Here is a 14,628-nt window from a genome sequence, read left to right as displayed (position 1 = left end):
GTGCTTTCTGTGATGTTGGACCTAACGTATTTTCTCAGGCATTTTGCTCGTACAGTCCCTCTACTCTTTTCTGCCTGTTCCTCCAATTTCCATAAACCAGAGCCTATTCAGTTTTTCAGTATCACAGTTATTAAGAAATTACCCCAATTCTCTTCTCACTATTGCCTCAACAGAATGTAATCTTATTTTTTTTTAAAGCATTCTCTGCGGTGCTTCATTGGTAATTCTCTTATGATGCTTTCTACTTTGTGTTATGATTATTTTATTCATTATCTCCATTATTCACCCGTAAGCCTTTTAATCAGAGAATATATCTAAGTATTCTTTGCATCTCTTACCAGCACCTAGTCTGTTTCCTGGTATACTAAATGTATACTTGAATAATTACCAAGCGTGTCTTAACAATAACATTTACTTTCAGGGTCTTGAAGGAAAAAGCCAGTTGAAACTATTTACTGTTTTAATTTTATTTTGCCAAACATTGAAAGCTGGACATCATCAATCAGTTTTTAAAATAGCCATGTGAATATTTGTAGTTAGTATAAGTTCAATAATGGAGAATTATTATAATTTTATTTATTTTGCCATGTGCAACGTAGGAAGAGACTTTATATTGATGGGTGAATTTTTTGACCATTGTTTTTAAAAAGCATTAAATATATAATTTTAAGTAATTGCCATTTTCTTTTTTTCAGTGCATTTGCACAGTATAACTTGGACCAGTTTACACCAGTAAAAATTGAAGGTTACGAAGATCAGGTATGTTTCATATAAGCATAGTAACTGTCTATTCTTGATTTTGTTTGTAACTGTTGATGTATCCTGCAAGAGCTGTGAAGTGGTATGCTTCAAATCATTCATGTTTTAATCATAACCACTTACGGGCAAAGCAATTGAAGTTTTACTTTCTTTTGTTGATACCAGTAATGCTGTTAGCAGAAAATCCCTTTTAGAAATACTCAGATGTAATTCATTTAAGATTTTAGTAAATAATTACTTTAAATCTACTTTCTTATTTTTTATAGGAAAAAATCAATTCTATATTAATCCAAAGTCTAGGATATATGTTAGTAGATTTATATCATAATTTGGTTGCTCTGGAATTCATCAGTTCTTCATGTGAGTAATTTAGCATTTAGTAATTATTAAACCTCTTCTTTCCAAAATACAAATTAGGTTTGCTAAGCTAAGAAAAGCCACAAAAGATCACTAGCATTTTTTTTTTGGTTGAGTTTCTAAATAAATAATAATTGTATGAATGCATATCATGCTTGCATGAAGCACAATTTATGTAAAACACCATGAAGAAAAACTGATAGGTAAAACATAAGCGAAAGTAGTTAAGAAAGAACATAACAGAAAGTTCTTAGTAGCTAAACCTGTCAAAGCTTTTATTTGGCATTATTCATTATGTAATATGCAGTCATAGTTATGGGGGACAAGCAAAAACTAGGCTAGAAGGTGGCATGTAACTGAAGGAAATTTTAAGCTTATGTATAGATATGTGTGTGTATATACAAAGCTATATAGTGTTTCATTGTATTAATCTCAAAATTTATTTTGTCTTTGGGAAGAATTGGGTTTTGTTTTGTTTTTTTTTGCTTTACTACTATAAACAATGCCATATTAAACATCTTTATACCTCTTATATTAACCATTATTTTTTGGAATAAATTCCTGTAAGAAAATTTGCTGGATCTTTTAAAAATGTTGGATAGCCTCCACAGTCACTTTATGAACCTAGCATGATTTTAAATTAAATATTTAAACCTAAAAAGATAAAAAGGTAAAGAGTATACTAACTTTACAGGGACTATAGATTTTAAAACTTTAAGTAAGGTACTAACAAATAGGATTTAGAAATATATCCAAAGAATAATATACCAAAACTAAATAGAATTTTAACAGAAATGCAAAAATGGTTCCATGTAAGACAGTACACTGGTCTTACATATTAACAAATCAAAGACAAATCTTACGATGTATCAATGGACAGTGAAAAGGGATTTGAGAAATTCAGTAGCCATTTTCTCATTAAAAACAATAATTCTGGTAAAATAGAGAATTGAAGAAAACCTCTTAAAGATAATAGACATTTTTTGTTAACAAAATAGAACTTTTTGTTAACAAAAGTTCATAGTAAATATCATAAACTAAAACACTAAAACAAGTTTAGTTAAAATGTAAAATTAGCTAGGTATGCCTGCTTAGCATTATCATTTGTCATAAATGGAGGTATAGCAAATAAGACAAAAACTTGAGAACTTGTACGGATGGGAAAGAAAACTTCTTTGTGACATGATTTATATATTTAGGAATACCAAGAGATTCTAGTAATATAATCCCCAACCGAAAAAACAGCTATCTGAATTTAAGGTCAGGATACAAAACTCATTCGCTGTCCTTTATTACAGCAAGTAAGTACCTGAAACTAGAAATGGTGGGGGTCAGAGTAGGGCAGGGAATTCCATTTAAAATAATGGTAAAAATTATATATTACCATAGGAATAAACTTCACAAAAAAAAGGCATAAGATTATGCAGAAAATAATGACGGTCTTCTCAAGCAACGAAAGCACAAACTGACAAAAGGGATCTAATTAAAGAGCTTCTGCACAGCAAAGGATACTATCAACAGAGTGAACAGACAACCTACAGAATGGGAGAGAAATTTTGCAAAATATGCTTCTGACAAAGGTTTAATATCTGGCATCTTTTATAAAGAACTTACATTTAAAAGAAAAAAAAAAACCATTAAAAACTGGGCAAAGGACATGAACTTTTCCAAAGCAGATATACTTGAGGCCAAACAAGCATATGAAAAAAAAGCTCAGCATCACTGATAATTAGAAAAATGCAAGTCAAAACCACAGTGAGATAGCATCTCAAACCAATCAGAATGGCTATTAGAAAGTCAAAAAGTAACAGATGCTGGTGAGGTTATGGAGCAAAAGGAATACTTATACACTGTCAATGGCAGTGTATATTCAACCTTTGTGGAAGACAGTGTGGCAATTCCTCAGAGACCTAAAAACAGAGTTACCATTTGACCCAGCAATCCCATTACTGGTCATATACCCAAAGGAATATAAATTCATTCTGTTATAAAGAAACATGCATGCATATGTTTATTGCAGCACTATTCACAATAGAAAAGACATGGAATCAATCTAAATATCAGTGATAGACTAGATGAAGAAAATGTGACACATATACATGATAAAATACTATACAGCCATGAAAAAGAACAAGCTTTATGTCCTTTGCAAGAACATGGATGGAGCTGAAGACCATTATTCTTAGCAGACTAACACAGACTAATATCTTAGCAGAAAGCCAAATACCACATGTCACGTATTAGTGGGAGATAATGATGAGAACACATGACACATAGAGTGGAACAAAACACACTGGGGCCTATCAGAGGGTGAAGGATGGGAGGACGGGTGAGGATCAGGAAAAATAACTAATGGATACTAGGCTTAATACCTGGGTGATGAAATAATCAGTGCAACACCCGCATGACACAAGTTTACCTATGTAACAAACCTGCCCATGTACCCCTGAACTTAAAATTTTAAAAAGAAAATAGTGAAACACATAAAACAGGATCTGACCGATGGAAAGGTGCACTAAATTCCGTTCTTAGACAGAAAACTAAATTATTTTAAAAGTAATATATGGATTTGATGCCATTTGAATTAGAATCCTGATTAGTTTTTCTAACTGGTCAATATTTTTCATAAAATTTATGTGGAAAAAAATACATGCTTGAAATAACCAAGAAAAATACGTGTGTGTGTGTGTATGTGTGTGTGAAAAACCTGTTAAGCACAGGGAGGGAGAATTGCCTTACCAGGCAGTACAAGTTGTTTTACAGCCAATGTTAAGTAAATGTGGTGGTACATAGAGTAGACAAAAAATCAGTAGAGCAGCATAGAGAACCAGAATTTAGTTTCAGAATATACAAAATATTTTATACAAATATTGGCATAACTGTTTTCTGTCAAGAAGAAAATTAAATTAGACCTCTGTCACATACTGTATACAGAAATAGATTTCAAGTGGTTTAAAAATGTGAAAAATGACTAAAATTTTAGAAGAAAATACAAGTCTACATGTGCAACATAGGGGTAGGGAGACCATCTTAAGTAACACTTTGTACCCAGAAAGTATAAAAGATGGACATTAATGTTTTCAACTGTAGAAGGAAATATGTCTTAAACAAATAACTCTTATAAATTGATATGAAAAAGACACTAGATAAAAAATATTTTAATATATTTGCTCACAAAAGAGCAAATGACCCACAAATATGAAAAGAGTTAGTTCTATCAGTAGTCAGTGGAATTAAAATGATACATTTTCTACCCATCAGACTAAAAAAAGAGCTATAATGTCTATCATTGGTGATGATATGGTTAAAGACATATATGTAGAAATTTGGATTGTCACAGGAGTATATATTAAAAATTATAATACCTGCTGTCCCCACCACCACTGCTTAGGAATTTATCCGATAGAAATAAAAGTATCCAATAGAAATAAAAACATCAGTATGTTAAAATATATCTACAGCAATTCTTATTTCACCTTTTTTGTTGTTGTTGAGTCAGGGTCCTGCTCTGTCCCAGGCTGGAGTGCAGTGACATGATCACAGCTCGCTGCAACCTCAATCTCCTGGACTGAGTAGCTGGGACTACAGGCACATGCCACCACAACAGACTAATTTTTAAAAATAAGTTTTTTTGTAGAGATGAGGTCTTACTTTGTTGCCTGGGCTGGTCTCAACCTTCTGAGCTAAAACCATCCTGCTACCTCAGCCTCCCAAAGCACTAGGATTATAGATGTGAGCCATCACACTCGGTCTTATTTCACCATTTTTAATGTGTTCCTCCTTTCCCCAAAAAAGAAAACAGCCCAGAAATAAAGAGATGGAACATCAGTAGTGGATTGGCAGATTAAATTATGTTATAATCACATCATGAGACATTATGCAACCATTTAAAAGAATGGTGAGAAATATATCAGTTGACTTTGAGGGATTTCCATAGGATGTTTATGTTGAAAGAAGCCAGATGCAGAGAAGAGAGTGTGTGTGTTTGTGTGTGTGTGTGTACACGTACACACACATTTTCTTCCAATTCTTGTAAAATAATGACCAGTTGCTTCTTGGCCTTTTAGCTAAGATCAAGTGTAGTATAATAATGACCAAAAAACTTTGTATGCTAATGTAGGCATGTGTATATCTTTATCTGTAAGATTTTATGATTAGGAAAAAGATTTAGAAGAGTATATCCTGTATTGTTAGCATGATTTACATCAGAGGAATGGATAAGTCCCACTGTAGCTAAGGAGTCAAAGACTGGGAGAACTGCAAGGAAAGGAAAGGAGAAATTTTTTAAATAAAGCACAAAATATCAGATTATATGATATGCTTTGTGGATGTGTAATTTAAATTTACATAAATGAATTATGTTTTTAAATATTTAGAAGTCAATTAAAAACAGCTGTCAATGTAGTTTTTAAGAAGCAAGAAGAAGCAGATACTTTAGAGTAGGTAAGATTGTGGGCCCAGGAGCAAGGCAGGGGACACACCGAAGAGGATTCACACCAGACTAAAATCATTCATGTAACCACCTAGATTGGAGGTTCTTACAACTTCTGCAGTTTGAGGAACTGGAGTCCGGTATCAGACATTGTAAACTGTTAAGAGTTCTCAAAACAGCAAATCAACTTGAACAGTGTTTTTAGAGGTTGCATTTTTTTCACCAGTAGCTGGAAGTTATATTGCGAGAAAATCTGATCTGCACTGGGTGAGAGTAACCTTATTGTATACTCAACTCATTTGAAGTATTAATAGTCATACCATATGGTTAAAATATACGCTTGGAGTAGGATTGTTTTTTAGTTTTAAGGAAGAAGCTTAAATGAGTATATATTATGATGTATCAGTACTGAAATGCTGTTTTACTATTTTGTTTCCCAAATTCATTCCATCATCAAAGGTATTGATAACAGAACATGGCGACTTGGGAAATGGAAAGTTTTTGGATCCAAAGAACAGAATCTGTTTTAAATTTGATCACTTAAGAAAGGAGGCAACTGATCCAAGGCCCTGTGAAGTAGAAAATGCAATTGAATCATGGAGAACTTCAGTAGAAACTGCTCTGCGAGCTTATGTAAAAGAACATTACCCGAATGGAGTCTGCACTGTAAGTCATCGGTAGCAGCTTTGTGTGTGTGTTTTATGTAAATGTGAGTCTTTAGTAATCTCCCAAAATTTACAGTAACTTACATAATTGACAGTGTGTAATCTGTCATTTTTTCTTAAAGTATATATTTCTAAGAATTTTACTGTTTTTTCAAGAAATTCTGGATAATAAATAGATATAATAGGATGGCTTAAAATGCAGAAATGGTTGTACCTTGATTTAAATCCATGTAGAAATTCTAATATGTTGATTAAAGGAGCATGATATGGTGAGATAATGTAATCTTATGTTCATGACTCGTCTCAATAAGTTTAGACCAAATTTATATTTATTAAATTACAGAAACAAAATTACTTGGAAGTAAAATGTGTTTATTTATTTTTATTTTTTTTATTTTTTTGGAGATGGAGTCTCTTTCTGTAGCCCAAGCTAGATTGCAGTGGTATGATCTCGGCTCACTGTGCATCCTCCACCTCCCAGGTCCCGGTTCAAGCAATTTTCCTGCCTCAGCCTCCCGAGTAGCTGGGATTACGGGCATGCATCTCCATGCCCCGCTATTGTTTTTGTATTTTCAGTAGAGACCAGATTTCACTGTGTTGTCTAGGCTGGTCTTGAACTCTTGACTTCGTGATCCACCTGCCTCAGCCTCCCAAGGTGCTGGAATTACAGATGTGAGCCTGTGTATTTTACAGTTAGATTTCTTGTGTTTTTTGTGTGGTTCTTTCATAGATTCAGCCTTTTTTCATATTTTCAAGAAATACATGCTGGGTGCAGTGGCACATGCCTGAATCCTGGCACTTTGGGAGGCCAAGGCAGGTGGATCACCTGAGGTCAGGAGTTAGAGACCAGCCTTACCAATATGGTGAACCCCCGTCTCTACTAAAAATACAAAAATTAGCTGGGTGTGGTGGTGGGCGCCTATAATTCCAGCTACTCAGGAGGCTGAGACAGAGAATCACCTGAACCCAGGAGGCAGGGGTTGCAGTGATCTGAGATTGTACCACTGCACTCCAGCCTGAGCGACAGAGTGAGACCTTGCTTGTCTCAGGAAAAAAGAAAAAAAAGAAAAAGAAATGCAACATATGGTAGTAGGAATAAATTTCTTTTTTCTTAATTTCATAATATTATTTGTACCCTGACAAGCTTTTTTGGAAGCCCCAATTTGTGCTTCAGTGGCCTTTTCCATCACCAGAGTGATCTTTTGAAATGCAGATCGGTTCATCAAAATTCCTGCTTGAAATCCTTCAGAGATTTCCCATAGCACTTAGAGCCCAGGCTTTTGAAGGTGGCTTAAAGACCCCGTGTATGCGACCTCCGCTTACTCCTCCAACCTAACACTACCATATATGCCAGTTTATACCTGCTTTCTCAACATTATTAACATCACCAATAGCATATCCCATTTCTTTCTTGGAAGTTTCTTAGGACAGAAATTGATATGGTCTGCTTAAGTATCTAACTCTCTAATTATTTGAGAAATGTTGCACCATAACCTTAAATATCTTATATATTACTTGCATTATAACTTGTTCATCAGGATTGTTTTGGAGGAGTAACTCAATAAGAGTAAGAGAGTACTTGTTAGAGAGTCCTCATTTGTTCTAGAGGATTGAAAGGCACAAATTAGTTATTTTAAAGCTGTAGGCAGGGGGTGAAGTAACATTGTGATACATCACAGGCATTCTCTTAACAACCTTTCTTAGTTATAAGTAAATTCGTTTGTTCCAATACTTTAAAGTGACTAGAGAAACAGTAGTCCCTAAGATAGTGAAGTCAACAAAGATGATAATCACAAGCCAGGTCCAGTTTTTACTTGCATGGAAACAGCTAGATTAGCATCTGTATGTTTAAAATAAATTATCTACTTATGAAAGTAGATTATCTAGAATGTTCGTAAATATTTTAGAGTATAATCAATTTTAATAAATTATATTTCATTTAATGTCCTCTTTTGTGGTCTAATAATTTGATTAGGTATGAATATTTGAGAACATGTTTTTCTAGCTACTATATTGGAATGATGGCCTACTTTGTATTTTATGTGTTCCTGTCAAAGTACTGTACAATTTGCAGTATTTTATAGATGTTTCAAATGGGCATTCCATGGCCCTAAATTCATTCTTATGCTTGTTTTCTTTGCCAATAAGGTGTATGGCAAAAAAATAGATGGACAGCAAACCATTATTGCATGCATAGAAAGCCATCAGTTCCAAGCAAAAAACTTTTGGTAAGTTAAAAGTTTGGGTTTTGGGGAGTTTGGGCATTGATTTAAGTCTTTGTAGTTCTTGCTTTGGCTACACCTTGTTTGTTTATAATTAAGAACAATCTAGACATGATACAAAATTTTAGCCTTTTGATATAAGGAAGGTAAATTTGTTCAACAGCCTAATCATTAAAGGTAGTGGTAAATCCATTGACATTCAGTGAAAAGAGTGTGGGACTAGCAAACAGCATCCTGAGGGAGCATGTGTGCTTGTTAGAACACCAGTTGGCAGTCCATATGCTCATTCTATGAAGGAGCTGTTCCTGAATGAAACTTATATGGAGGAGGAGAACAGAGGTAATTATAGAGCAAAAAATGTTACTACTTTTGTGAACTTTGTGACTCTGAAATAGAGGATTGCTTTGTACTTGGTTAGCCAATGTGAGGAAGTAATGACATGTTTGATACAATGAGGCAGATTACAATCATGCCTTGTAATTTTGTGTACAAATCATTCCATTATTCCTTATAAACATCAAGTTCTCAGGAGCCCTGATTTACCCTACTAATCTTGGACCTTTGACAAGTTGTTGATCCTTTTTATTCTTAGGCAAGACTATTTCTGAGACAGCATCTGTTACAAAATTCTGAGGTTCTTTAAGACTTCACAAGTCCACAATTGAATGAAATCTTTACATTTATCCCTCCTTAACATGCTGAGGTCACCAAAATAAGTATTGTCATAATGTTTACATTTTAGTATATTAGTCTTTGACTCAAGTTAGTTGGTGGTGTTATTAAGGATGAAGTAACAGGTAACCCCTGTGGGCCAGTTGGGTTCATAGCCCAAGGTTGCTCCACTACTTAGCCATCTCAGAAATAAATGCAAGGTTGCAAGGTTAACCAAGAATATTTGGAGGAAGTCACATTTATCATCGCTGAAGGAAAATCAATTCCATATGTAAACATATGCTTTAATGACAAGCCGAAGTTCCCTAAAGGTTCCTGCATGTAGAGTGACTTTTATGGACTTAATATTTTAAGTGTAGTTTCTCTGTGGTGGGTCTAAAATCTTGTAGCATTAATCTGCTAGAATCCTGAAGAAATCAGTATTTATATAATTGTTACTAATTTATGTTATTTTGCCAGGAAATACATGATAAAATCAATCTTGTTGAGATGGAACTACTGCTAGAAGAAAATTCTTGTTACTTTTTCTTTATAATACATTGGAGATATTATAATAAATTTATGAATTTGTCTTTTTAAAATAGAATTCCTTTGAGCTTTAACATATATAAAATAAAGAAAATGTCTGTCCTTGAGTTTTATTTTCTTTTTAGAGACAGAGTCTTGCTATCTTGCCTGGGCTGGCCTCAAATACCTGGGCTCATGTGATCCTCCTGCCTCAGCCTCCCGAGTAGCTGGAACTATAGGTTCACACCACTGTGCCTGACTTGTCATTGAGTTTTCTGTTCTCACTATTTCACTTTACATGAGTAATTTTTCCTAAACCATCACTATGAGCATTGTATCACTTAATGACTTTCACTTTCTGGAAAAAATATATTTTATATGCTTTGATAGGATTTTTCCAGTGATAATATCATGGCACAATAGTCTCAGTAAAATCTAAATAGTTAATACAAAGGACTATACTTCAAGCCACACATCTGTAATTTTAACACTTTAGGAGACCAAGGCAGTAGGATGACCAGAGGCCAGGAGTTCAAGAAGCCTCAGCAACATAGTAAGACCCCATCTCTAGAAAAAAAAAAAAATTAGCCAGACATGATGATGCATGCCTGTAGTCCTGGCTACTTGGGAGGCTGAGGCAAGAGGATATCTTGAGCCCAAGAGTTCAAGTGTGCAGTGAGCTATGATCACACCACTGCACTTCAGCCTGGGTGACAAAGCAAGAGCCTGTCTCTAGAAGAAAAAAAAAAGAAATATATTTAGTTCATCTAAAATATAAGTAGAGTAAAAATCAGAAGCAACTAGTCTTGGATGTTTCTTAGATTTCAGTGGAGACTTTCTATTCTTGGTTTCTACCATTTCTCCAGCCTCGAGCAGTATTAGAGGCTTAATATATTGTTTGTTGAGTGAATACGTATTTGTAATTACAGAGTTCATAAAAGAGAGGGGCAGAATATAAGTAAAGGCTAGGATGTATTGGCCATTTACTCTGCCAGTGAAAGACTACTATCTACTCAGTGTCATTTACTGTTAAAATAGTAATTAATGCCTTTGGAAGAGTCTTGAAATAGTTTCCAATTTGATACCCTTCTTGGTTTGGAATTCTTTTTTTCTTTTCTTTTCACAATCCATGATGATATAAGTGTATCTTATATAAGTTATCTTAATCAGTATTGTATATGCTTATAACTCACTAGTTGGCTTGATACTAATACCTCAATAAAAGGAATTCTTCTTTTAGGATCACGAAACAAAAATGAATAAACCTCCATGTTATTTTTCCAACCAAGCTTCTTTGAAAAATCTTGGATAAGTCACTTAAATCAAGACATGTTATAAAATTATCTTTTATTTTGTAGAGCATATACATTGTTCTAATAATAGTTTTCAAATATTCAGTGTAACTTTAAGTATGAGAATACAAATTGAGTATCTCCTATCTAAAATGCTTAGTACCAGAAGTCTTGTATTTCAAATTTTTAAATATTTACATCATACTGGTTTAGTATACCTAATTCAAACATTGAAAATTCAGAATGCTCCAATAATCATTTCCTTTGAGCCTTGTGTCAGTGCTCAAAAAGTTTTAGATTTTGAAGCATTTCAGGTTTTTGGGTTAAGAAGACTCAACTTGTACTTTGATTCTATAGGCTTTATGATTGGGTAGACTGCATGAATAGTGAACTCAGAAATCATTGTCTAGCAAAAGCCTGTATAGTGATTCATTACCGTGTGACTATTATATACTATTGAAAAAAGCTAACATATCAGAATGTCCTTAGTGTGCAGAGAGCAGAGACAAAAAAAAAAGTTACCATGGAAAGTTTGTCAGAAAAATAGAATGTCAGAAGCTAAACTACTCATCCAGAATTTATTTAAAAAATAAAAATAAGATAAAATTCACTGGTAGACAAAAATTAATAACATACCAGTGGTTCATAATTTCTCAGTTTCAAACCATTAATATGTATTTGTAATGCCAAAAATCATTTCAGGAGCAGAGAAGGAGGATATGCCTTTTATCTGGAGACTTTAAACATAAAATTAGAAAATTTTTAAAAACTCGTGTTAGTAACTATAGCCCTTTATTTCCAGATACCAGAAGCCTCCTTAGAGTGTTGTATAACATTTACTATCCAGTCTTTCTAAATTGTATGGTACTTTGTAACGTTCCGTAGATGTTAAACTACACTGAATTTATTTATAAAATCAATATCATCTGCTGAACAATAATCTAAACATTTATTCCATTGATGTTGGAAATGTAAGTGATTCAGCTGAAGAAATAGCTTAAAATTTTTCTCCAAAGTAGTTTTCAATTGAGTTTTGTATTGGTTTTTGTTTTGTTTTGTTTTAAGGCTAGTCAAGTGGAGAAGGAACAAAGAAACCTGTAACTGATTGTGATCAGTTAGTGGCAAACAGCACTGCACGTGCACCAGCCTGAATTGTATTTTAAGCTTTAGAATTCTGGCATTAAATCCATTATGTAAGTTCTTATCTGTAAGAGTGAAGATTAAATTAAATATATACCATAACTGGACTTAACCTTTTGATTCTTTTTGACTATTTCAGTGATTAAAAATTAATGTCCGGTGTTCATCCCCCACACTTTCTCATACTGTAGCATGAAATATAATCTAAAACTTAAAATTGATTCAAATTATTTTCCCTACCTTATTTACAGCTGCTGTTTTTATTTTTAAGGAATGGTCGTTGGAGGTCAGAATGGAAGTTTACAATCACTCCTTCAACCACTCAAGTGGTTGGCATCTTGAAAATTCAGGTATGAAATAAAAAGAATTTGTTTATTAATCTTCAGATGATTCTGAACAGAGAAACAACTAATTCCTAAGTTTACATTTTCATAGTACATCATATAAATTTCTTTTCCAGGTCTTTGTTTTGGGGTAATGGGAAAAAGAGTAGTGCTGTTTTAAATCTTTTAAATAAGCTTGCAGTTCATTCCCTAGTCATCAGAAATCTGCAAGGATAGCTGACAGATTATAAAACACAGCTAAAATTAGATGCTGCCATTTGGTCTGCTCTTCAGATACAGTTTGTTCATGTAGGCATCTTCTGAGTTTCAGTTGTGTACTTTCTCTCCTCTGAATTAGGTGGAGTTTGGTGAAGTATAATATTAATATATATGCTTGTGTGTAGTTGTATAAAATATATTACATGAGTGTATTAACATGTATGTATTACATATTACATACATCTTTTAAATATCTTCTGTACTCATATTTGGCTTCTTACATGAAACCTACTAGAATTGGATTATTTGACTCTTCATGTAAGCTCAGATGTTTATATAGAAGAACGTTTGATAACTAAGACCAAGTATCTGAATATAAGTATTGTTAGAGGAATGCATTGACTAATATTTTTCTGTTTTGGTTCACTTACGTATCTAGTACATTTATTGAGCATCTATCATGAAAGATACTGTGCTAAGCAGCTGTAAAGGAATAAGGATGAATCAGACTGCTGCTTAGGCATCTGACGGCAGTATAGATTTCTAGTCTTATATCCCATTGCTTTTTTATGTCTTGGTACCTGTCCCTTAGGAACGAGAGAATAGAAGTTAAGAGTGTGGATTTTGAAACCAGACTTCCTGAGTTTGAGTCCCAGCTCTGCCAGTTAATAATTGTGTGACATCAGGAAGTCATTTAAGCTCTTTCTGTTTCTTCATCTTTGAAGAAAAAAATTAAAAAGCTTGCATGACTATTTGAAGATTAGTTAATATGGCTAAAAAGGGTTAGAACAGAGACAGACACCAACTACTCGATGAATGGTAGTCATTATTTGTCAGCATTATTCTTTCTTTACTTAGGCCTTAGTGGCTCTTACCTGGATAATTACAGCAGTTTCTAAAATAATGCCCTTTGTAGGGCCAAAGCTTACTGAGAGCAAGGATTGTCTGGTTTACAGTACAATCTTCAGCATTTAGCATAGTACCTAGCATATGATTGTTGTTTTGTTGAATTGCTGGACTCTGACATTCACACTGCCATCAAAAAGATAACTTTTAAAATTTAAATGTGAATAGGTTACTTGACTATGTAAGACCATTTAGTGATACACTGTCATCTGCCAGATCGTCCAGACATATTTGCATGACATACAAGGCCCAGATTTGACTGGTTTGCTCCCTGTATATATTTCTCCAGCTATTATTCTCCTCAACTTCACATACCTCTAGCTCTTTCTGAAATATGCTGAAGTTCTTTTTTAACCCTCAGAGAGAATCTGGAGTACTGCTAACATACTTTATACTTAACCTTTACCATGTTGTGCTGAAATATGAGATCAGGGACTATGTCTTTTTAAAAGCCATGTGCCCTCAGAACTTTATGTAGTAGCAGTATTTATAGCACCCACTCAGTTAATGTTTGTTGAGTACATTTGTGTCTGAGTTTGGGGAATTAAATGATTGGTGGAAATACACAAAAAAGGAGCAGGGTTGGGAGGGAATATTGTGAGCTCAAATTTGGACATCTTGGTTTTAGGTACCAGTAGAATGAATGACCATGAGGCAAAAATGTTCAGCAGTCGGGTCAATAGAAGCCTTGCCTGAATAACTACAGGAATATTTCTAACTAGTCTCCTCACTAGGCTGAGGGCAGGGAGACTCTTGCTGAAGTTCAGAAGTTCTGAAGCTCAGCAGAGAAGTCTAGACTAGAGCAGAAATTTGTAGTCAGTTTGCATCGATACGCTTGTTGAAGCAATGAGCATCTTGATTCCTGTAATGTGGTTTCTGTAATTTCTTTTCATAATAGGTTCATTATTATGAAGATGGTAATGTTCAGCTAGTGAGTCATAAAGATATACAAGATTCCCTAACAGTGTCTGTAAGTAATTAATTCCACAGTAAAATTTAACCTAATACCTCTGTGAAACCAGAACAATTTTGGAATGAACATTTTAAGTAATATTTCTGTTTCAGGATAAAGTGTTTTCTGATAGATTATAAAGTAATTGTAAATCTGTACTTAACTGTTTTGCAGCTTTATTG

At 33.9% G+C, this 14,628-nt stretch overlaps 1 protein-coding gene across 1 annotated transcript in view; it reads left to right on the top strand.

The window, feature by feature from the left end:
• CAPZA2 (capping actin protein of muscle Z-line subunit alpha 2) overlaps positions 1-14,628 on the top strand; it is a 53,361-nt gene that overhangs the window by 33,475 nt on the left and 5,258 nt on the right. Inside the window, exons 4-8 of the mRNA XM_021673413.2 lie at positions 696-759; positions 6,008-6,214; positions 8,362-8,441; positions 12,318-12,396; positions 14,393-14,464. Of these exons, the coding sequence (XP_021529088.2) occupies positions 696-759; positions 6,008-6,214; positions 8,362-8,441; positions 12,318-12,396; positions 14,393-14,464 (502 nt within the window). The remainder of the gene's footprint in view (positions 1-695; positions 760-6,007; positions 6,215-8,361; positions 8,442-12,317; positions 12,397-14,392; positions 14,465-14,628) is intronic.

This window comes from Aotus nancymaae, unplaced genomic scaffold (genome assembly GCF_030222135.1).
Source record: "Aotus nancymaae isolate 86718 unplaced genomic scaffold, 86718_ANA_hifiasm-v0.15.2.pri h1tg000002l, whole genome shotgun sequence".
Lineage (NCBI taxonomy): Eukaryota > Metazoa > Chordata > Mammalia > Primates > Aotidae > Aotus > Aotus nancymaae.
Note: the sequence above shows the minus strand (reverse complement) of the source record. Positions and strands in the feature narration are given on the sequence as shown.